General features: G+C 45.1%; 1 protein-coding gene and 1 long non-coding RNA gene across 20 annotated transcripts in view; one reads left to right on the forward strand and one right to left on the reverse strand.

The window, feature by feature from the left end:
• The first annotated feature begins 914 nt into the window (after positions 1–914).
• Positions 915–12040, forward strand: part of LOC126989247 (microtubule-associated protein RP/EB family member 1-like) — a 31390-nt gene continuing 20264 nt past the window's right edge. For 11 of the 14 annotated variants that reach the window (XM_050847875.1, XM_050847874.1, XM_050847881.1 and 8 more), the window contains exons 1-3: positions 963–1041; positions 1945–2008; positions 5553–5714. In XM_050847875.1, coding sequence (XP_050703832.1) covers positions 980–1041; positions 1945–2008; positions 5553–5714 — 288 coding nt within the window. In that variant the 5' untranslated portion in view covers positions 963–979. Of the gene's footprint in view, positions 1042–1944; positions 2009–5552; positions 5715–12040 lie in introns of all 14 variants that reach the window. The other 3 variants (XM_050847887.1, XM_050847888.1, XM_050847886.1) reach the window with 1 other exon arrangement.
• Positions 5740–9176, reverse strand: LOC126989248 (uncharacterized). Of its 6 annotated transcripts, none has more exons than XR_007743080.1 (5): positions 8932–9176; positions 8461–8784; positions 6270–6512; positions 6108–6188; positions 5740–5864 (listed from the first exon to the last, which is right to left on the reverse strand). It is a non-coding gene; the product is annotated as an uncharacterized LOC126989248 (long non-coding RNA). The 6 variants fall into 6 exon arrangements; XR_007743078.1 differs by lacking the exon at positions 5740–5864 and adding an exon at positions 5870–5945 and having other exon boundaries at positions 6027–6188; XR_007743079.1 differs by lacking the exons at positions 5740–5864; positions 6108–6188 and adding an exon at positions 5870–5945.

The following is a 12040-nucleotide window of genomic DNA, read 5'->3' on the forward strand; positions in this document are numbered from 1 at the left end:
TAGGCCTATCCGATTATTACCAAGGCCTAGCGGAGTGTTATTTGGGGTAAGACAGTGTTATAATTCATTATTGTGTTACTGGGTGAATGTGTGTTACGGTTTGTAGTGCCCTGTGTTACGTCAAGTGTTCTGCTGTGCCTGGCAGTGTGACGTGACAGCAGTGTTTAGATGTGTTACGTGATCCCAGAGAGTGTTACAAGTGGTGACATTAGTAGTATTCTGTTACCTGGACACATGATAGGGTTGTTACTGGCTGTGTTAAGGTGACGGGCTGTGACGTGGGTTCTCAGGTGTTATAAACTCACAGAAGAATTCCGGAAGAGGCTCACCTGTGTCTCCGGCTCGAAATAACTTAGTTTGATCGTTGGGGCGGTGGTGAAGGTGTCTGGACCCGTGCCCAATATCAGTGGCTGCCGTGTGCTCAACTTTTTGTCTCTGTGATCTCCAAGCCTTGTCCAACCTATTTTCAAAGCTTTTAACTGATGGTGCACTCACTACTGCTTCAGGGAGGCTGTTCCAGATGTCCACCACTCTATTACAGGATGAACATTTTGGTAAATCTTAGGAATAGCGGCTCCTAGCTGGTGGGCGTTTAGGGCACGGCATGGTGGTAATTACAAGATTTCTAGCTCACACGACGGGGTTTTGACAAGCGGACAGGTGGCGTGTTTATGTCACATTGTTGTATTTCTCCACGCGGGCCTCACGGTTTCTTTCAGGTCGATGGGCGGTGAGACTGCCAGCTCCAGGGTGAAGAAAGGGAAGAGCGTAAAAATACACCCTTGTGACATAAACACGCCACCTGTCCGCTTGTCAAAACCCCATCGTAGTTGCTGGAAATGGAAAAGAATGCTGCTATCCAGTTTAAAATGTTGCCCCTGATGTTATAACTTTTCTCAATTAATCTCCTGTGTGGAACTTTATCAAATGCTTTAGCAGAATTGCAATATGCAACATCCACTGCGCTGCCTTCGTCCAGATGCTGTGTCCATTGGTCCAGCACGGCAATGAGCTGCGGCCGGCACCGTTCATCATCTGCCCGTCCGTAGTATTGTTTTCTGCTGAGTGGTTGATAATTCTTCAAATGCTCTGAAAATTTTCTCTTATTATGGTTTCCATTATTTTGCATATGACACAGGTCAAACTCACAGGTCTGTAATTACCTGGTTCATTTGTATCAGCCTTCTTATAGATGGGTGTAATGTTGGCCAGTCTTCATGTAACTCACTGGTCTGCAATATCTTCCTGAGTGTCCCTTCAGCTCTTTTATCACCCGTGGGCCTGGAGTGCCAGGCAGTGTTAACAGTGCCACAGACAGTGTTATGTGATGCAAGACAGATTACTAGTTACCCAGTGTTAGGCTGTCTTGTTACCTGACCTGCCTACCCCTCTCCTGTGACATGGGGTCAGGTGTTATGCAGTGCCGCAGACAGTGCCATGTGATGCCAGGCAGTGTTCATAGTGGCATAGATTTGTGTGGTGCCAGAATCAGTGTGATGCCAGTCATTGGTGCCAGGGACGGTATATGTATAGAATAACACCCAGGTGACCCTAGGACAAAGCTTTATTTTTCTCCCTCACTCCCCTCAATGTTACCAGCTTACCGTAGGCATAACATTGTATTTTTCTGTTTCTGGCCCGTAAATATTGCAAAAAAGAGCATCAGTAATTACCGAATTTAACAATAATTATAAATGCATATTGTTATCTTTATGGGGCGATAGTTTGGGGTCAGTAAAGACAATACGCCAAGTACTACTACAGCCTGGTAGCCCTAAACTACCACTTGAGCCAGCTAAACGTAATATATGGAGGAGAAAAGAGAATAAATGAACCCGTGGACATACCCACAACTCCTGTGAAAGCCTTGGCAAATATGTGTAGGCCTACTTGTGTGCCAACATATGGAAGAGCATGGGCCTAACTTTTCTTCTTCCTCCTCAGGTTTTGGGCGCCCAGCCGTACACGTGAACTAACAGTCTTGGCTTCAGGGCAGGTCGCTAAAATGGTATGTGTGTGTGTGTGTGTGTGTGTGTGTGTGTGTGTGTGTGTGTGTGTGTGTGTGTGTTAGGAAGGTTTTCATCATTAATATAAAAGCTTGTTGTTGGGGTGAGAGGTGGAGTCAGAGGTCAGCGATGAATAGATACGTTTATTGGGGGAGCGAGAACAGACTCCCGCCGTGAGGGGCGGCCGGGCTAACTGAGGCTTTCGCGCTAATTCATTTTTTTCTTGGTAGATGGTGGCTCGCGCTAATTGCGGCTCGCTCTAATTGATCTCGCTCTAACTGAGGCTTTCGCGCTAATTAATTTTTTTCTTGGTAGATGGTGGCTCGCGCTAATTGCGGCTCGCTCTAATTGATTTCGCGCTAATTGCGGTTCGCTCTAATTGATCTCGCGCTGAGGCTTTCGCGCTAATTAATTTTTTTCTTGGTAGATGGTGGCTCGCGTAGTAAAATTTGTCAAGATGTTTTTTGAAAAATGGCATAGGTTCAATATATCAGAATTTTTTTTCTTTTTTTCAAATATAAAAAATAAAAAATTTACAGATTGACAAAAACAGTTTTCAAGAAACCATCTTGACAAGTTGTTATAATAGCAATGAGTTATCAGATGTGCGCGTCACAAGAAAATCAGTAAAAAAATGGCTGAGAAAAATTAATTCAAATTTTTCGTAAAAACAAAAAATAATTTTCTTAATTTTTCCTTTCATCTGATCAGCTTGAAATGTTCATATGATAACAAAGGTACTGATATATACAACATACAAATTATTCATGGCCAGAGATGCAATTTTAATCCACGGTGGACTTTCCCCTTATGTTAGGTTTGGTTTAATTTATTTGGATCCCTTCTCTTCCCTTCCCATCCCTTCTCTTCCCTTCCCATCCTTCTCATCCCTTCCCATCCCTTCCCTTCCCATCCCTTACCTTCTCATCCCATCCCATCCAATCCTTTCCCTTCCTTTCCCTTCCTTTCCCAACCCTTCCCTTTCCATCCCTTCCTTTTCCTTCCCATTCCTTCCCTACCCTTCCTTCCCATCCCTTCCCTTCCTTCCATCCCTTCTCTTCCTTCCATCCTTCTCATCCCTTCCCATCCCTTCCTTCCTTCCCATCCTTACCTTCTCATCCCATCCCATCCAATCCTTTCCTTCCTTTCCTTCCTTTCCCAACCCTTCCTTTCCATCCCTTCCTTTCCTTCCTTCCTTCCCTTCCTATCCCTTCCTTCCCATCCCATCCTTCCATTCCCATCCCTTCCTTCCTATCCCATCCCTACCCTTCCCATCCCATCCCATCCCATCCTTTCCTTCCTTTCCCATCCCTTCCTTTCCATCCCTTCCTTTCCTTCCCATCCCTTCCTTCCCACCCTTTCCTTCCCATCCTTTCCTTCCCTTCCCATCCCATCCCTTCCTCTCCCATCCCATCCTTTCCCATCCCATCCCTTCCCATCCCTTCCCATCCAATCCAATCCCTTACCAACCCTTCCAATCCCATCCTTCCTTCCTTCCCTTCCCATCCCTTCCTGTCCCTTCTCTTCCCTTCCATTCCATTCCATTCCATTCCCATCTATTCCATCATATTCAATAAATCTTAAACAGCTGGAAAAGTTCCGTCAGATTGGAAACTTGCAAATGTAGATATGAAGAAAATATTGCAGCCAACTGTAAAAATAATCCGAAATCCTTCTTCAGTTACATAAACAACAGAAAGGCGATCAAAGGTGGTATTGGACCTTTAACAAACAGCGACGGTGCACTAGTGACTGACAGCCAACACATTGCAAACCTCTTAAACAATTACTTTTCCTCGGTGTTTAATAATAACAGTCCTCCCGCCACCACCACCAACACCAGTACTAATGTAAATCCCGAGTATGCATTGTCTAACTTTGAAATAAAACCCGATGAAGTCCTCAAAGCCCTCAAATCACTCAAAACAAATAACAGTCCTGGACCTGACAAAGTATATCCAACTCTGCTGAAAGAAACGAAGAGCGAAATACTCTCCTCCCTCACAACCGTATTCAATATGTCCTTGCGACAAGGCATCGTCCCTTCAGACTGGAAGAAGGCTAACGTGACACCGATTTTTAAGAAAGGAAACAAAAAAGTACCAGGTAATTACAGGCCCATTAGTCTAACTTCGGTTGTAGGTAAGCTACTTGAGGGCATAATTAGAGACAAAATTGTGAGCTACCTTGAAAGCCACTCATTGATTGGGGACTCACAACATGGCTTCCGAAACAAAAGATCCTGCCTATCAAACCTATTAACGTTTTATAACGACCTCTTCACTGTTTATGACGTAACCAAATCACTGGACGTAGTCTATCTTGATTTCCAGAAAGCTTTTGATAAAGTAAAACATAATAAATTACTTTACAAAATAAAGCAAATAGGTATTGACGGTCAAGTAAACCAATGGATCGCGAATTGGTTGAGCAACAGACAACAAAGAGTAGTGATTGACGGATTTAACTCAGAGTGGGCGCCTGTCACTAGTGGCGTCCCTCAGGGCTCGGTCCTTGGCCCAGTGCTCTTCATTATTTACATCAACGACGTGGATGTTGGACTCAATAACCGCATTAGTAAATTAGCAGACGACACAAAGATTGGTAACTCGGTTCTCACTGACGAAGACAGGCAAAGCCTCCAAGAGGATTTGCACAAAATTTCAGCTTGGTCGGATAGATGGGAGATGCCCTTTAACGTAGACAAGTGCCAGGTCCTTCAAGTTGGAACGAGGAATAAGAAGTTCGAATACGAAATGCGCGGCGTTAAACTCAAAAGCGTTCAATGCGTCAAAGACTTGGGGGTCAAAATAGCGTCAAACCTCAAATTCTCACATCAATGCATCGATGCAGCAAATAAAGCGAACAGAATGTTGGGCTTCATTAAAAGAAACTTTGTATTCAAGAATAAAGATGTAATACTCCCGCTCTACAACAGTTTAGTCAGACCCCACTTGGAATATGCGGTACAGTTTTGGTCTCCCCACCATGCAAAGGATATTGCTAAATTAGAAGGTGTTCAGCGTCGGGCAACGAAAATGATCCCTTCCTTGCGCAACAAATCCTACGAAGAAAGGCTTTCTACCCTTAACATGTTCTCTCTTGAGAAACGTCGCCTCTGAGGAAAACTGATCGAATGTTTTAAAATACTTAATGGTTTCACGAATGTAGACAGATCAACATTGTTTATGATCGATGACACTTTGCGCACGAGGAACAATGGCGTAAAACTCAGATGTAGACAAGTAAATTCAGACTGCACCAAATTTTTCTTCACCAACGTTGTAGTGCGAGAATGGAATAAGCTTCCACCGTCAGTGGTCCAGTGTAACACGATTGACTCCTTCAAAAACAAGCTCGACCGTCACTTCCTTCAACTTAATATTAACTAGAGTAGAAAAGCAACGTTTTGGAGTCTTCTGAATAATGTAAAATCACTTAGGTTTAAGGACAGACCACCTAGTCTGGACCATGGGGTCTGTGTGGTCTGATTTTCTATGTAAATCTATATATAAGGACATACAAAACCACGGCCTCCCTTCTCAGGACTCCTGTGACATCAAGATCAAGGTCAAGATCAACGGAAGTAAACAGAGCGACGCTGCGGAGTCTGTCACGCCGCCCACGCCCACACAGTGCCCCCACGCCTCCACGCCCATCCAGTGCCCCCACGCCCATCCAGTGCCCCCACGCCTCCACGCCCATCCAGTGCCCCCACGCCTCCACGCCTCCACGCCCATCCAGTGCCCCCACGCCCACACAGTGCCCCCACGCCTCCACGCCTCCACGCCCATCCAGTGCCCCCACGCCTCCACGCCCATCCAGTGCGTATTACAAGGTTATCTATTTCAAGTTTACCTGTTTCAAGCTTTTTGTGGCTGAGGTGACAGCTTGGTAACATTCCAGAATCACACCCAAGCTTACCCATGTCAAGTTAACCTGTTTCAAGCTTTTTGTGGCTGAGGTGACAGCTTGGTATTATTCCAGAATCACACCCAAGCTTACCCATGTCAAGTTTACCTGTTTCAAGCTTTTTGTGGCTGAGGTGACAGCTTGGTAACATTCCAGAATCACACCCAAGCTTACCCATGTCAAGTTAACCTGTTTCAAGCTTTTTGTGGCTGAGGTGACAGCTTGGTATTACTCCAGAATCACACCCAAGCTTACCCATGTCAAGTTAACCTGTTTCAAGCTTTTTGTGGCTGAGGTGACAGCTTGGTAACATTCCAGAATCACACCCAAGCTTACCCATGTCAATTTAACCTGTTTCAAGCTTTTTGTGGCTGAGGTGACAGCTTGGTAACATTCCAGAATCACACCCAAGCTTACCCATGTCAAGTTTACCTGTTTCAAGCTTTTTGTGGCTGAGGTGACAGCTTGGTAACATTCCAGAATCACACCCAAGCTTACCCATGTCAAGTTTACCTGTTTCAAGCTTTTTGTGGCTGAGGTGACAGCTTGGTATTACTCCAGAATCACACCCAAGCTTACCCATGTCAAGTTTACCTGTTTCAAGCTTTTTGTGGCTGAGGTGACAGCTTGGTATCATTTCAGGTTTAATCTTAGGGAGCACCACTCCAAACCAACATTCGTAGTAAATTAGCACGTGAGAGAATTTTAATGATAATGCATTTTCGTATACGTTTTACCTTGGGGAGGGGCCAGGGGGGCAAGCCTCATTAATTATAAAGTTGGGTGGCTTGGATTTTCTAAGTCCATTGTTATTGTTTCACGAGCGCCTCTATGCACAGACTGAGCCTCGTACCTGCCTTGCAGTGCACCAAACAAACTATATAGCTCCCAAGTCAGTACACGCACGGATCATTACAATTTTGGACATAAAACAGTCTCTATGATTTCTATGTTATTTTCTTGGCTATATTAAAGCACATAATGGCACAAGTATTTGTATTTTATAATTTTAAAAGATTATATTCAGGATGTATAGCTCTGTGGGTTGAATTGCGCAGGCAGCACCACGTAGGCATGTTTGCAGTCAATTTTCATCATGATGGATGGACCAGAGTCTCACTCTCTCACTCAAAATATCATTGTACTTCACCTCTCGGTAAGTGTTGACTGACTATTCAACCTCTTTATTGGTATGCATGTAGTTAGACAAAAGGACCGATTACTATCCAAAATTGAATGGAATAGTGACCCGGCGTGTGACATGTGTGCGTTTTGTGAATAGCGGTCGCATGAAGCTTGTCACGTGTCACAAACCAACTGGATATTGTTGGACGCGCGTACTCATAGTTTCAGTAAAGTGGAGGCCAGGGTGATGCGTAGCAATCGTTAGGTCACTAACGGCTCATATATGACAGCTGTCACAAATCTGTTGCATTTTGTACCCCAAACTACTCGCTAACAATGATCCACCATCAACTTACAAGAAGTGGATGGGTTAACTGTCAGTACTGTACCATATGTTTTTATGAAACATGACATTTCCCAAGAGTTGCTCAATTACACGGATTGGGGCGGGGGGGGGGGGGGGGGGGGCTCCATTACAGTGACCATCCAATTACGCGCCCGACACTCCTCAACAGACCCGCTGCGGCGGCTGGTATGTTATATTGGAATAAATTACAAGAGTATACGTTAGGGACTTTCCTTACTTTAGACTAGGGAATTTTCCCTATATTTGATTTTTTTAGGGACATTTTGGAAGGCAATTTTTCAGTGATTTGTCCTTCCACCACCAAAACAACGGTTCCCTACAAGGATTGATGAAGCTAACCGATGGGTTAGGAATAGTTTTAGTACCGTGCCAGTATTTCAATCCATTACCTACCTTACCAAACAACACTAGCTATTCATATAACTTTTAGAACCATGTTCAACAACCATGGAATCGCTTTCAAAATCCAATTCAAGGACTATTTATTATTGAAAATATGGGATAATATTGACAAAAGTGCAGCCTCCTGTGGCGGCGGCCGCGACGGTGGTGCAACCGGTGTTGCGAGAAATACCTCTTCGCAGAAAGAAGTCGCATATATATGTGGGTCGAGGGGGGCGAAGCTCCCCTCATCAGCAGGTCGTAAAGTTCGGTTGGAGTAGTTTAAATATATTTGACATGCGGCGTGGCCCGTCAGAAATTACGCAGCGCGGGTGGGGTGGGGGGGGCCACTTTGCCCACCATCCAATGACATGCCCGACATTCGTCAACAGACCGAATGCTAGGTCATATTGGAATAGACTACAAGAGTATGCGTTAGGAACTTTCCCTACTTTTGAGATTTTTCTAGGGAAATTTTGGAAGCCCATTTTTCAGTGATTTGGGCTTCCCCCTCCAAAACCCCGGTTCCCCACAGGTCCCCAGGCTTGTCTTGGCGGGGTAGGGGGGCTGGGGTGTTGGAGGGGGTGGAGTGTACTTCTTAAGATTTACTGAGGTGACAGATAGGTAATATTCCAGAATCACACCCAAGCTTACCCATGTCAAGTTTACCTGTTTCAAGCTTTTTGTGGCTGAGGTGACAGCTTGGTAATATTCCAGAATCACACCCAAGCTTACCCATGTCAAGTTTACCTGTTTCAAGCTTTTTGTGGCTGAGGTGACAGCTTGGTAATATTCCAGAATCACACCCAAGCTTACCCATGTCAAGTTTACCTATTACAAGCTTTTTGTGGCTGAGGTGACAGCTTGGTAATATTCCAGAATCACACCCAAGCTTACCCATGTCAAGTTTACCTATTACAAGCTTTTTGTGGCTGAGGTGACAGCTTGGTAATATTCCAGAATCACACCCAAGCTTACCCATGTCAAGTTTACCTATTACAAGCTTTTGTGGCTGAGGTGACAGCTTGGTAATATTCAGAATCACACCCAAGCTTACCCATGTCAAGTTTACCTGTTTCAAGCTTTTGTGGCTGAGGTGACAGCTTGGTAATATTCAGAATCACACCATGTCAAGTTTACCTGTTTCAAGCTTTTTGTGGCTGAGGTGACAGCTTGGTAATATTCCAGAATCACACCCAAGCTTACCCATGTCAAGTTTACCTATTACAAGCTTTTTGTGGCTGAGGTGACAGCTTGGTAATATTCCAGAATCACACCCAAGCTTACCCATGTCAAGTTTACCTGTTTCCGTTCACCGGTGATGAGGTTTCAGGCCCCGGTCCACCTCCGCAGCAGCGCTCCACAGGGCCGCCAACATTACAACAGTAACATTAGCACCTAAAGTTGTCCTCAATCCTCACCAGGGTTGTTGATTTTTTTTAAATGAAAAAAATGGATTTTTTTTATTCAAATCAGATTTTTTTATCTAAGTTGATTTTATATATTTTTTTATAAATGAAAATAATTAAATGAATGTAAACCTCAATATTGTCTACATTAGTTTAAAACACATGTTGAAGTAACCTGGCTGGCTGTTTGAGCCAGGCCTAAGACTGACCAGCTGCAGCCAGCCAGCCAGCCAGCCTTGGCCAGCACCACACCACAACTCTGTCTAGTCTCCTAACAGTCTAACCAGATCATGTCATGTTTTGGACATGTCCTCACTGAAATTGCTCAAAGAAAAATGACTGCAGCTTCAAATCAAAGTATCAGAAAAGACTGTGGATGATCTATGTGTGTATGTGAAGTGATTCTTTGAAAAATAGGAGAATATGTTTCAATTATTTCCTTTACTGCAACCCTGATCCTCACGTTTGTAAAGTCATAGGATTTAGTGAATAAGTGAGTCTTCAGCGCTTTCTTGAAGATTGCCAGACTGCCACTGTTCTTAACCCGTAGAGCACCGTTGACGCGTCTCACGCGTTAAAAGCGATTTGCAATCATATACCGTTGACGCGTCAGACGCGTTTGCAAATTTCCATAATTAATTGCAATTGAAAGGACGCTCCCGTGTGCATCTATACGCTCATATGGGTCAGAGCGTCGACTTGTGAGTCAGCCTAGCCTCTCCCAGGCCAATATGCCCCCAGGGGTGACGTCGACCCACATGGAAAGTGAATTTGGGCGTGTGACACGAACGAAATCAAGTCCGAAACAAAGTGACAGACTGTGGTGAGAGAAGTCCTTCATCAGCACACTGTCAGTAGACTGTCAGCACACTGTCAGCACACTGTCAGTAGACTGTCAGCACACTGTCAGTAGACTGTCAGCACACTGTCAGTAGACTGTCAGCACACTGTCAGTAGACTGTCAGCACACTGTCAGTAGACTGTCAGCACACTGTCAGTAGACTGTCAGCACACTGTCAGTAGACTGTCAGCACACTGTCAGTAGACTGTCAGCACACTGTCAGCACACTGTCAGTAGACTGTCAGCACACTGTCAGTAGACTGTCAGCACACTGTCAGTAGACTGTCAGCACACTGTCAGTAGACTGTCAGCACACTGTCAGCAGACTGTCAGCACACTGTCAGCACATTGTCAGTAGACTGTCAGCAGACTGTCAGTAGACTGTCAGCACACTGTCAGCAGACTGTCAGCACACTGTCAGCACACTGTCAGCACACTGTCAGCACACTGTCAGCACACTGTCAGCACACTGTCAGCACATTGTCAGTAGACTGTCAGCAGACTGTCAGCACATTGTCAGTAGACTGACACCACGTCATCAGCACACTGTCACCCCGTCATCAGAACACCATCAGCACACTGTCAGCACCTCTTCAACCCCGTAACAGTCTGCCTGGTAAGCCATTTTTCGTGTATTTCCGGATATTTTCCTCGGCCAGTTTTCCGCCATGGTGCGGTGCACACCTTTGGGCAGAGTTGCCTTTGTCTGGGGTGTGCGTGTCCTCAAAGTCGCCTTTCTCAACTCTTCTGCCCATGACCGGAAGATTACCAAAATGAGACGGCTTTTTCAACTTCCCAAAGTCAAAAACATGACATAGGGAGTTTGTTGATGAAGGTGGCGATAAAACAACAGTTCTTGCTAGTTTGTGTTTGTGGTTTATGAAGCCAGTGTGTTCATTTTGTAGTCTTTCTAAAGTGAGGAAAGTGATCGGCTTAAATAGCTTGTTGAGCCGTGCGTCCTTGTTTAATCCCTTGACTGTGGATTTCCCACAATAAGACATCACCAAGCTACAGGAATGTAACAAAAGGTGGCTGCTACAATTCACTGAAGGAAAATGTAAAGTCATCCACCTTCGGAGGGGATATCCAACACAAAATATTGACAAATGGCATCGTTTGAATTGTTTCTAACGATGGCGATGAACAAATCATTCCGGGAAGTTCTTGCTTATCATACAGTGATGCTTTAACATGGTCTGGGGTGCAACAGTAACACAACAGTGACCTCGTGAGCTCTATGTCCACCCCCACCTGGCAGGGTTACCCACAGGAAGCTCAGGAAATGGTCATCGCCATAGGCCTATGGAGGTGCGGCCAGCAGAACAGTGGCCGCACCCAGCCCAAGAATTGGGGGAATTCTTTAAAATCTGACACACCAGAACAAGAAACGTAAGAATTTTGCAAGATTTTGGGTCAGTTCTTACTCGGTCTCGGGTAATTCTTGGTTCTAGTCTCAGTCCGCGTTGTAAACTCATAGAAATAGCATCCGTGCGCTTGTGTCATGTTTTCAGCACTACAGTGTCACTTTTTGTGCTTTAACCCGCTAGCAGCGACGGGTCAGATTTGTGGCTTTACCGTGTAGCAGCGACGGGCTAAATTTGTGGCTTTACCATGTAGCAGCGACGGGCCAAATTTGTGGCTTTACCGTGTAGCAGCGACGGGCCAAATTTGTGGCTTTACCGTGTAGCAGCGACGGGCCAAATTTGTGGCTTTACCGTGTAGCAGCGACGGGCCAAATTTGTGGCTTTACCATGTAGCAGCGACAGGCCAAATTTGTGGCTTTACCGTGTAGCAGCGACGGGCCAAATTTGTGGCTTTACCGTGTAGCGACACGGGCCAAATTTGTGGCTTTACCGTAGCAGCGACGGGCCAAATTTGTGGCTTTACCGTTAGCAGGCCAAATTTGTGGCTTTACCGTGTAGCAGCGACGGGCCAAATTTGTGCCATGATATAAACCCCCCAAAATAGATGATACATAATCTGATCACAAATGCTTTGA

The sequence above is a fragment of the Eriocheir sinensis genome, unplaced genomic scaffold (assembly GCF_024679095.1).
Source record: "Eriocheir sinensis breed Jianghai 21 unplaced genomic scaffold, ASM2467909v1 Scaffold111, whole genome shotgun sequence".
Classification (NCBI taxonomy): Eukaryota; Metazoa; Arthropoda; class Malacostraca; order Decapoda; family Varunidae; genus Eriocheir; species Eriocheir sinensis.